The 12,450-nt window shown below is 34.6% G+C and overlaps 1 protein-coding gene across 5 annotated transcripts in view; it reads left to right on the top strand.

The window, feature by feature from the left end:
* TENT2 (terminal nucleotidyltransferase 2) overlaps positions 1 to 12,450 on the top strand; it is a 45,193-nt gene that overhangs the window by 5,114 nt on the left and 27,629 nt on the right. For all 5 annotated transcript variants that reach the window (XR_005255518.1, XR_005255517.1, XM_038125846.1 and 2 more), the window contains exons 5-9: positions 51 to 165; positions 287 to 378; positions 1,209 to 1,275; positions 6,340 to 6,409; positions 9,962 to 10,038. Coding sequence is in view for 3 of the 5 variants with exons in the window: in XM_038125846.1 (XP_037981774.1) it covers positions 51 to 165; positions 287 to 378; positions 1,209 to 1,275; positions 6,340 to 6,409; positions 9,962 to 10,038 (421 nt within the window). In the remaining 2 variants the exon portion in view is untranslated. The remainder of the gene's footprint in view (positions 1 to 50; positions 166 to 286; positions 379 to 1,208; positions 1,276 to 6,339; positions 6,410 to 9,961; positions 10,039 to 12,450) is intronic.

Below are 12,450 nucleotides of genomic sequence, written 5' to 3'. Positions count from 1 at the left end.
ACAAGAAAGAATGTTCACTGTGTCTTTACTTTTTGTATGTGTGTATCCAGTTAAGTAAACAGGTTCTGGAGTTGTTTCAAGCATGTCAGCAACAGGCCTCTGATTTGGACAGAAAAGAGCTTTGCAGAACAGAACTCCAGAGAGAAATTCAGCTAATTTTTCCACGTATGTTTTGAATATAATTACTTAGTATCAGTTGGCATGTTCTTCAAGTTTGTGATTCTTCCTTCCTCTTGAAGTGTAATATGTCACGTCATGTTTATTTTTTGTTACTTTTCCATTACAGAGAGCAGACTTTTTTTGGTTGGGTCCTCACTGAATGGATTTGGCACTCGTACTAGTGATGGTGATTTGTGCCTGGTGATTAAAGAAGAGCCAGTAAGTAGTTTGAAACATACGTAGTTAAAACAAAGTCTGGTTTAATGTACGTGCTGTTAAAAGGCTGGATACTGAAATGATAAAAAAAATGCTCACATCTTTTTGATTTAATAACATAGTTTTGCACTCATAATAGCTACAAACTTTGAGCCCATTAATGTGCAGATAAGAATTCAACCCTATCAACCTAACAAAACTTATTTTTTAAAGCTTCACCTTCAATTCATTGGTCCAGAAATACAGCAGAAGGGAAGCTGATGCCTAGAATGACGAAAAATCTGTTTAGAGAACTCTTTTAGATGCAGAAACAACTTCTAATAAGTAAAATTTCTTGTTATTTAGATTCATAGCTACAAATTTTAGTGATTAGGCATAAAAATATTATGTATTTAGTATCTTAAACATTTTTAGTGAGAAAAAATGTTATGTGTAGAAATTAGGTAAACAGAAAGGAGATCTAAAAGAAATTTAAATAGACCATAATCTTGAAAGAATTTAAGTGTAATTTAAAGTGAAAAAGAGGGCATTTTTTGTGTAAATGGGGCTAGGTTTTCATCTAGGTCTGTGATTTTTGAATGTCTGATAATCACTTTGCATATTGAGTATGGATTGTTACATATTGAGTACATACTCAATACACATATTGAGTATGGATTGTTCTGTCTGGCATTTAGTGTGATAAATGTGTAGGTAGGCTGTAGAATGTGTTGGTGTACATGTTCATGTATTATCCTGAGCACTAATTTAATTTTAAAACGAAAGCATGCTTACTTTGAATATTTAAATGAGAGATACCAAATTTTTTCATTAATTTTAATGCCACATTTCAGGTGAATCAGAAGACTGAAGCAAGACGTATACTCAGCTTAGTCCAAAAACTCTTCAGTACTAAACTTTGTAAGTTACCCTCTAAAGTGAGATGGTGAGATTATTGGCAGTTCTGGAAGAAGTGTTGATGCTCAATTGCAACTAATGTATGTAATTGTGTCTTGTCTAGGTTCTAATCCAGGTTCTTTTTGGGAAACCTCTGTTAGTGAACTCTTGTAATATCTTAAAATTGCAGTGTCTTCCTGGGAAAAATACTCTTAAGAATTTGTAAAATAAGATGTCACTCACAGTAGACTGTGTAGAATTGATTTTTTTCTTTTGAGAAGTAATTAACTTAGGTGCCTAATGAAGAAAGTAATAAATGTTGGCAGTACCAGCACATGCAGATAAAACGTATCAACTCATAGTTTCTTCAGCTTATTGTTTAGAGTCCCTTCAGATTAAGAATTCACATGGGTAGTTCTTGAGTTAAATATGAAAGCCTTCTACTTCAAAGAGGCTTTTTTATCTTCCTTTGAATTATAAAATACTCTTAACATTTACTGATATCAGTGACTTTATCACCCTGCTTCCCAGACTTGTGGTATATTCTTTGATGCTAGTCCTTAGAGTGATGTTCTGAACAGTCCTGCAGTGCTAAAAGGAACAAACCATAAGTTTACATGCAGACTTCAAAATTTCTTCATTGGCAAGTATGCATGCACAGATTTTAATAGCTCACGTGGAAGAAAGACTTGATACATCTATTGCTGAATAGGTATCTGATATTTAATGCTTATTACTACTGATTATTGACATTTGCGTTAAGTCTGAAAATTAATCTGGGTTTGTCTGTGGTGAAGCTCTCTCCAGTGCTTCTGATAGCACAGTGATACATAGGTGTGTTTTCAGGGTCTTGTTCTGTGACAAAGTCTTGGACAAAATCACATTTGTTTATCAGTATCAGAAAGGTATGATGGTCGTGTGCAAGTGATCCCCAAGTGATTTGTGCCTTTGCCCATTTTTGATTTTGTAATTCTCTGATACCTTGCAAGTGCATTTGGTCAGCTTGATTTAATCAAAATATTCTATGGAAAGTAAGGCAGGACAAAGCACTGCTGAGATTACCACTCCTGTCAGGCTCCCTTAGTTGTGGTATGTAGTCCTCTTACATCATCTCTTCAAAATCTTAACATCACTGTGGCATTAATTCCTATTTGTAGCAGTCTGTCCTGTGTCTGTGTATGGATGTTTTGTGAATAGAACTAACAGACAAAAGTTGGTTAAAAATGTTCAAAACCAAAAGGCTTCTGCACATGGGTCTTTACAGTTAGATGTAGCTAATTTACAAACTATAGCTCAAGTTATGTCAAGGTTTAGTACTTCTGGAACAGGAGGTGTCCTGGTTTCAGGTGATATAGTTAATTTTCTTCTTAGTATCTGATACAGTGCTGTGGTTTGGATTTAATATGAGAATAATGTTGGTAACACACTGAAGTTTTAGTTGTTCTCAGTAGTGCTTACTATAAATCAGGGAGAGCCTGTCTACCTAAAATGCGTGAAGCTGCATCTGGTAATTATTTTCAAGTTTTTGCTGCCCTGTATGTATGATACTATCCTACAATTTTAAGGTAATACCTCTCTGACAATATTAGTTAAGTATTTTTTTCTCTCTTCTGTAGAAGAGAGATTGCAGCATGTTCTTAACGAGCGTGTGAACACTCACAAAACTTGCAGTTGCTTCACAGGAGAGAACGGAAATAAACATAGTGTGGGCCAAACATGAAAGCTAGCAAAGTGTGTGCCAAGATGTAAGAGAAATAACAACAGGGAGAAAATATAAGATGCTATTTAAAATAAGTTCTTGCTCTTTTTTTGAAAGAGTTCTTTTGAAAGAGTTAAAGGACAAAAAGAAATAAGGAGGATATTTGTGACATAGGTAAAGTTTTAGAGCTTTTTTAACCTTTTTCCAGATTACTTTGGTTCAGCAACCTGGAAGACGTTTTTTCTATCTGTGCCTCTTAGAACATCTTCTTTGTTCTTGCATACTGCAGTGTTCCTGTTCATTCCAATATAAGGACAGAAAAAGTGTGATTCTGTGCTTATTTCACCTTAATTCTATGATGGATAAATGAAGAAGCATTCAGCTGCAAATTACATCAGTCCCTTTCACAATTTGTTTATTCAGCTGCAAATTACATCAGTCCCTTTCACAATTTGTTTTGTTTTCAGAACTTAAGGTGCCATCTCTTTTATCCTTCATATACAGTTGAATGTGATTGTTAGATTAGGAGGTTCAGGAAGTGGATATAAAATTTGTATAAACTCTAGCTTGTTTCAGATTTGTAAAAGGTAACAAGTCTGAGCAAGGCATTTTAGTCCCTCAGATTCTAAGTCTTATAGCAGAGGCTTTTCTGTGTTGTCATTCTGCATCTAGAATACCAGCTGAAATGAAAATGTGTTCTGTTTTTGAATAGTCTGATAACAGAAAAGTGGGAATAAGCTTCTGATATTTTATTCATTGTTTTTGTGTATATCTAAACCACTGAGAGTAAATGTCAGACTGATTCCTCACTTCAGATTCATCTGTGTGGGATTCATTTGAAGAACACCTTGATAGTGTTAGGTTGACAGGTATTTACTGTCTGCATAAATAGCGAAGAGCTCATTTTCCCTTAGATTTACAAAGAGGTTCAGTAGCATTGAGACTAGGGTATCAGAGTGGAATCTGCCTAATGGTGGTCTAGTGGGAAATGTGTAACAGCTGGGACAAGCAAAGGAATTTGAACTCAGTTTGACTTTGTAGGACTGTGCAGATCATTGAGTGAATTACAAAAAATCAGCAGTTATTTTATCCTGTAGTGAGTTGTACCTTCCTAGATTCTTCATGAATGTGGATTCAGACTTCTATGTTGTCCACTTTCTCCTTCTGTAGTATAACCAAATCAGTAAGAGCAGGCTTTGTGCTCAGGATGTCAAAGATCTTTTTGGCATATACCATGTTTGGGATTAATATTCTGTACAATTGCTTAGTCTTTCATTATGTAAAAGAAGAGAGAGAATTAAGCTCTTCAGTCTGAAATTCTGCATGAATAAGTTATATATGAAGCAATGCTTAGTCTTCTTTGAAGCCACTTATATTCTATTTTGCTAAGCTGAAGTGGTGTTCATGACCTTTCCACAAACATGCCTAAAACTGTGGAGCAGCTGTACAGATTTCTTTTCAAGTATTTTGGTGTAGCCTCTCTGGTCATAGCTTTCATGATCACATAGTCAGTTTACTAAGGCACTTACTCAACCTTCCGGAATTCCCCACCCTGTATTTGTCACTGTTTCTTCCCCTGTAAGGTGCAACATAGATTCTGCTAACAGCATCATTGGTCTGAGCCAAGAAAGAGGATACCAAAGTTACTGCCTTCTAACTTCCTCTTAACCTCTTATTTCTGTCTTCTTCCTTGCTTTTTACCACCCTGTGAAACAGATTGGGATTATGTTTTGTGATGTATCTTTTTTTCTTAGCTAGCTAATTTGAGACAAGCATCCATCAAGTGCAGGGAGGCATTTGCAGACAAGAATGTCTTTGGAAGTGTATTGTCCCTAGAATGAGTTTAGTTAACCTCTGAAGATAATTAGGAAGGGTCATAGTGATGAAAGTTGAATTGCTATAGCATACAGATAGATGCCTACTGTTGCCTACCGTGTGTTAGCTCATTAGGAATCTCTGTCATAAATTTGTTAGTGAATAGAGAGGAGGCAGAGAGCTCTGCATGCTTTAGACTCTTACTTTAAAAATAGTCTGGGATGCTGGAGGAGAGATGCCTGGATGTTTAGGAAGGTGCAGCTAGAAGGAGGGGATGCTTGTGTTCATTTAGCAGACAGTGAGCATGAATTGTTCATTTAAGATTCTCCCTTTAACATCAGTAAATTAGTAAGATTGTCTTTTATTCTGGGTGCCAATCTTGTGCAATGCATCAAAATCCAGATAAAAGATTGCCTCAGGTCAAATCTGTCTGAACATGAATATCTATAAAACTGTTTCAGAGTCTCAAAAAAAATAAAGCTTGCTTTAATTGAGTATTGCACATATTTTGTTTCACCAAATCTGAATTTGTCATCCAAAAGCAATGGAGATTATGCTGTTTAATCAAGCTGGCTGTTCAGCTGATAGAAGTACCTTGTTGCTTTTTCTGGAGGGAAAGAAAAAATAATTTTATCCAAGGTTATTTTTAGTCTGTATTATTTGTACTGTGCATGCTTATTCATGCTAATCTGAGGTGAATTTATAAAAACAATGGGAAAATACATGATGTTGGATATGGACAAATTCAAGTGGTCCTAGACTTAGCAACAGAAGTAATTACTAAAATTACACCTTTTGATCAAATTCATATCATACAACCTACAGGCCCTACCTTTCTTTCTTCTTTATTACTTTCTTGGGCACAATATTCATTCAGGATTATGGGAAACTACTGAATACAGGCTGAAGTATCATGAAGTCTAGGGAATTCACAGCAATATGGCTGATGCAGCTTTGGGGAGCTGAGTGTGGAATGTGCATTTGGTAGCATACTGTGTAGATATTCATCTAATAATCATCATCATCAGTGTGGATTTATTGCATGTCCTATCACTATTAAAACATAAGGCTGATAAAGCTTACCCCGTCTTTGATAGAAAGCATTATTGTGTTTTCAGTAGCATTTCCTGATACATAGTTTATAATTAAAATGAACAGTTTTCAAAACAAGTTTTAAGCCTATCATTAGCCCATCCTGGTTGGATATGTTCTTCTCCATTATTTTTGTACCTTAATTATAACTATTCAGGATTTGTATTACAAGTACTGTTCCATGAAAGTGTTGTAGTACTGCATGCTTTATGTTAAAATTTCTCGAATATATTTCCGTCAGAAAAGCCTTCTACTTTATGTTCTACTTACTTCTTCTCTAATGTTTGATGTGGGGGGTGTTCCACCTGCTTTTATAGGTTGTTTTTTGCTACAGTTGCTATAATTACTTAGTTTAGCACAACCCTGCTAAATTTAATAAGCTGCTGTTTGCTATAAATCAGTCGATTACATTCTATTACAGGATCTTTTATTAAGATCTGCATCTTGCATGACACTTAATTGCATATTTTTCTCCCTTTCAGCAAGCTACATTGAGCGACCTCAGCTGATCAGAGCAAAAGTGCCAATAGTGAAATTCAGGGATAAAGTCAGGCAAGTATTCTCTTCAGCCTAATCTTAGACTTTGACATGGGAAAGTTTCTATATGTGTACTGCCCTTACGAGTAGTCCCACCATTTTATGTCTTTATTTGTGTGGTGCTGTAGTTGTTATCAAAGTTTGTAGAGCTAGCATGCAGTGGCAGTCAGCTTATTGCCTTGATGATCTGAATCGCCTCTTATGGTTAAGATGCTATTCAGTTCCTATGATGTGAATTAGAAGGGGTATAGCACATATTTCTGTGGGTTATTTGTACATAGTGGACTCCAAGTTAACAAATGGTTTGACAGAAAAACAGTGGTAGGAAGAAAACTGTTGTGAAATATTTTGCTTGATGTGCAGACATAACTGTTGAGCTATACAAACAACACTGAAACAAACTAGTTTGTGGTGATATTTTCTTGTATTCATTGTATATTCATTATGAAGATATGAGAATAATTTAGAGGGTTGCACTAGGACAGATAATGATGTCTTATTGTGTGTGATAAAAGTATCTGACAGGAAAAATTCATGCAAACACTGAAATATGTTGACAGTCTGAGAAATGTTAATTGGCTTAGTTTTGTAACACTGCTATGTATCAGTTTCCTATAGTAATATTGTTTCATCCTTTGTAAATTGGACTTTGAACAGCTTTAATGTAGTTCTCTTAACCTGTCTATACAGTTCTAAAATTTTGCAACCCTGTCTCTGTCTTTTAAAAATAAATAAGCATACTTTTCTGGCCTCTCCCTACGAAAGCATATCACAACACGCTTTAATCATGATATAACTTTATCATGGCTAGGTTTCCTGCCCTGATAAAATTAAATCTGTCATGTTTACAATTTGAACTGATCTATATCATCAGTTTAACCTTTTGTTTCATCTGAGATTATACACTTGTTGAGGTTTTTACTTTACACTTTTTTCTTCATTTACACCTAGTCCCATATTTATTTGAGTATAATTGCCTACCTTCTTTTAATAATTGGAATTTTTTTACTTGCTCTTCTAACAGTACAGAAGGTTGTTTCTTCCATGCTTCCTGAAAGTATGGTACTTGTCAAGCTAAAATTTGGGTTATTTGGACTAGCTACATATAGCATTGCTAGTATTTTCATATATAAATGAAATGATACATTCCTAGTCCAAATATTGAATGAGTTATGGGATTACAGCACGAATAATTTTTTTCCTCAATTTAAAATGAGAAAATAAACTTTAAAAAGAGACCGTTACTATGGAACAGATAGAAGTGATTGTGTGAGAAGACTGAAGTCTTTTTGTAAGCACTGTTAGTCCATAGTACCGTCACTTTCAAAAAATAAGTCATGATAATTGTATATTTTACAGATAGGATTTAAAGAACTCTTTATTTCCCACTAAATCAAAGTATGATCCTCTAAGACTAGAAGCAGCACATTATATTTTTGCAGAGTAAAAAGCAGTATTGTTTGCCATCTGGTTTTCCATCTTCCACATTGCTTTTGTGGTAGAGAGGAGTGGCGGTGAATGGCATCATTTTGGGTTGGGATTTTTTTTACTGTAGTTAATTTTTGTTTTGTTTTCTGTATTTATAGTTATCTTACTCTTACATAACCTGTTTTTATGTAAGCATTTGTCTCTTTATACTCTCTTACTGGCCTCTTGTCTTTTGTAGGTTCAGATGTACAAAAAATGCATATGCATGCATTTTTTCACAGAGGTCTTGAAAAATTGATTGGATATCCAGTACCCAGGGCACTAAGCCTGTCTTTGGCAAAATTGAAACTAAACATTACAAGCTTCCTGTGAGAGCTGTTTTTTTGTTGGGAGTTTTTTCCAGCTGCTGTGAAAAGGTGGTTGAATTCAATGGGTGTTATCTCTGTATCTGGAGATGAACAGTCTAATGTCTTTTATATATATATATATATATATATATATATATATATATATATATATATGTTTCATATATAACTGAAAATGGCTGTTTCCCCTTACTTTGATTCAGTGAATGAGAAAGCATTCAGTTTGTATTTGTTCTCTTTTATAACCTTTAAACTTGGGGGTTTATAGTGCTGAAAAAGTAAGAGAAGATCAACTGCACTTAAAGACTTACCATATTTTTTTTGGTAGTCTTTCCCAGAAATTACTCTAATGCCGCTTCTGCTTCCCAACAAGCCTTTTATCAATTATCAAGATCTTAGTACTACAGAAGATAACAAAAAACTTCCTCTTCTGCTACAGTTGATGTGCAGTTGACTCTTTTCCTCTCCTTTAGTGCTTTTTAGTAGAACTTGAGTCCAAGTGGTACAAAACCTTTTTCACTTGCCACCACTGCAACAATTAGTAAACATGCAATAGAACTTGCTTCAGTTGGCATCTGGAAAATAGTCTTGTTGTCAATTTGGATTAATTGGAATTACACATGCAATCTGACATTTTTTATTATATTTGCACATACAGTTAATATCCTTATGGGTGGTCATGCTTATATTTACAACTGTGATGTGGTAGCTGAAGCTTGTTTGTTTCCTGTACTGTTATGTACTATATTCTTAAGACATATAAAAGGTTATGTTTGATATTAACTCAGGTTTAAAATTATGCAGTAGTTTTGATGCAAAGAATGTTTTGATGTAAAAAGTGTATAAAAGATGTAAAAATATAAAATGTTCAAAATACATGAAAAATTTCTTGTAGGCCTCAAATTATTGTCTTTTAAAAATTTAATGAATTTCAGGTCCATGTTCCCCTTATAAAATCAAGAAAATCCAAAGAAGTGTTTGGGTGAACAAGTGCTATATGAATGAAACTTGTGCATGTAAAATGGAAATAAGTGTCTATCACATATACAGCTATTTCTTTGTCTAATAATAGGCTCTTCTTGTTGCAAGTTAGTGTTGATATGGATTATTTACCATGAATGCAATATAATTTCTTGAGTTCTGTGAGTAGTTAGGATCTATATGCTGTAGGAAATTCAAACTTGGGGGCAGGCTGTGTTGTAAATAAAGTAGTTAGTGTTTGTTTACCTTATTTAATCTTAACAGAATGGAAAGTATCAAAACTGTTTTATTGCAAAATATGTCGTGTTTACTCAGAATTGGTTTTTTTTCCTACATACTGATTCTCTCTTACTGTCATTGCAGAAATGGCTCGTACATTCTGACCTCTTCTAGTTCTCTTTCTCAGTTCGTTGGCATAATTTCCTAAACTAATACTTCAGAGAATCCTTCCTTGTATCAAAAGTTGTCTGTAATAAATCATGTAGTGACAGTGTAGTTGGGAGAAAGATTTGGTAAAAATTAAAAAAGATATCCTAAGTTGTCCTAAAGTCTAAATTTGTATCTACATGTATTCTTCATTGAAAACAACAATAACATTTTTATAAAAAAGGAGTTCAAGTCTGTAAGTGGCTCAGGTGCTATAAACAAAAGTAAATCATGGCATTTAAAACTCTGAAGAAAGTTTCTAGGGCTTTATATTAAAATTACTTTTCTCTGTATTTGTCATAGAGTAGGTAGTAAACATTCAGAAATTAAATACCATGATGCTTCATTTTTTTTTCCTCCCTAATAGCAATGTGGATTTCGACTTGAATGTAAACAATGTGATAGGTATAAGAAATACATTCCTTCTGAGAAGCTATGCATTCAGTAAGTTTTTACTGTATTTTCTTATTTCTTTAAACTTTGCTTTTAGAGTTTGTATTTTGGTATTGATATGCTATGAAAATATATTAGGTTCCTATATATATAATTATCTATTTAGCTACATTAAGTAGCTTTAAGTTAAATTCTTGTTTCTTATTCTAAATTCATGGAGAAAACAGCTGTATGTTTTAAACTGAATATTATAATATTCAGAAGATAAAAAAGATTCCTCATATTCAGGTCCATATATCTACTACAAGGGCTACTTCAGGTATTCTGGAGATAATAAGATCATGATAGTAATGGTTATCTAGTGGTATAATCTCCAGCTTCTTTTATTTCCTTACAGCCAATGACAGTATGGACAGCTGATAGCCAGCTATGTCTGTATGCTGTTGCAGAGTCTTTGCTTGGAAAATCCAAAATAATGCTTCAGTATTTATACTAATCCCAAATCAAAACTGGTTTGTGTCTGCTCAGGAGTTTGCATTTTAGGGAGAGATTGTGAAACAGCCTTGTGAAAGGAAGGTAATAACAGCAGCACTCTTAGTGGTAAACTAAGAGTTTTTTTCTTAGCATTGCAATGTTATTTGTCAGATAAGTACATAAAGGAGTGTGCCTCAGCCTTTTTCTTCTAGGGCATTTGCATTTATTCCTTTATCCCCTTCTTCAGTTCTTGCATAAAGGAATTTCTTTCTATTTAGGGTAGGAAGTTACCAATAGAAACTACCTTCACTAGTTAATTTTTAGTAATATTTCAGTCAAAGTAATTTGTGTTCCATATTCATGTTACTAGGAGAGTCTACAACTTGTCCTGGATCAGTTGGTTAACTGTAACTTCTTCATACATTCAAGAAAGTGTATGATTGGAAAAGGATTTGCTTTCAAGTATTAAAAATATTAGGAAGTAATCATTGAGCAGTCGCTTCACGAAGTCTAATGTTGATATACTTGTTTGTCGCTTCTGTCACAGATTGTCTTTTCTCAGAAAATCACTGTAGGGCAGACAAGTCCAGATGTGAAAAGAGCAATGGAAGCAGTCCTAGTATCCTACCTTCTCTTCTGTTCTGCTGTGGTGCTTCACTTTTATAAGGCCAGCAAAGTTAACTTCATGTTTCCTGGTGAAGGCTAAATAATATTTTCTTGAGGTCAAGGAGTGAGTTAATAGCAAAGGGAGACCTGTGATTGAGAAGATAATGTTTTCAATGTTCTGGACCTTCCTAAATATCATACAGCGTACAGCTTGTCTGTCTTGTCTTCCTTGGACCAGAAAACTCAGGTGACATAGGGCGCACAAAACTAAATGGAAGCTTTTATCAGACTGTCTCCATACTTTTTATAAGTCAAATGAGCAAGGTTGGATAGCCTTATATGTATTATCCTGCTCACTTACTTGTGTAGTTGAAGGTCTTCAACCTGCAGGATAATTACCCTGCATGGGTAATTATCAAATTACCTCTAATGTAGAGGATGTATTGGTGTGTTTTCCATTGGAACAAATTAGATGCTCAGGCAAACAAGGGACTAACTATCTTAGTGAACATGATAAAAAAGCTAAAACTCAGAAAATTTCTGCGGATGCTGTTCTGTCTGTTTTGAAGTTAACTGTTTGGTGTTGGTGCATGAGTACTCTAGAAAGTATGGAGGATGATGAGGCAAGCTGACACAAAAACATCCACAGAAAATGTAGGCAGATTAGGCAGAGCTAGAAGGCGAAGTCTGTGCTGTTATGTTAACAGCAGTTTGTTGAAGGGGGCATGTCTGTGATTAATCTGCAATTTTTGCTAGATATTTTTCAGTTAGTGGAGGCTGGACTTCTTAGCTGTGTGCAAATATCATTACTGAGCATTTTCTGGAGAGGTAGCTTGTATCAAAGCATCAGACAAAGTTTACTGGCCATATTGCACACTAACTTTATTATATACTAGTTACATGCACCAGCAGACAAAATTTAATATCTCAAAATTAGGTCAACTAAAAAAAGATCTTTTCTGCTGTGACATAAAATAGCTGTGTAACTGGAACCTATTTGCATTTTTCTCTCATGGAAAAATTCTATTCCAATTAATGCATCTTCATGTGCTATCTGTACAGTACTTTTTTGGCATCTCACAATTAGTGTACTAAGTTATATTTTTTAGTTTAACCACTGGTGAACAATGTCAGGAATAAGGTCATTAGTGGTAAGGAGTTTGGTTGTTTCCAAGAGATCCTCCAGATCTAGTAGGACATTAATTCTGAGAAGAGTACCAGTTACATGGGCATGTGTGCTGAACCACTCTAAATATGTTGTGAGAAAATCATGCTTGATAGTTTTACAGAATAACAGAGAGCACCCCGACTGATGCAGTTGTAGGATGTCTTTTCTCCTTGTGCACTGATAAGCAGAATACAAAACTTTGTGTAATGATGTCA

This window comes from Motacilla alba, chromosome Z (assembly GCF_015832195.1).
Source record: "Motacilla alba alba isolate MOTALB_02 chromosome Z, Motacilla_alba_V1.0_pri, whole genome shotgun sequence".
Classification (NCBI taxonomy): Eukaryota; Metazoa; Chordata; class Aves; order Passeriformes; family Motacillidae; genus Motacilla; species Motacilla alba.
This window is presented reverse-complemented; position numbering and strand designations above follow the sequence as displayed.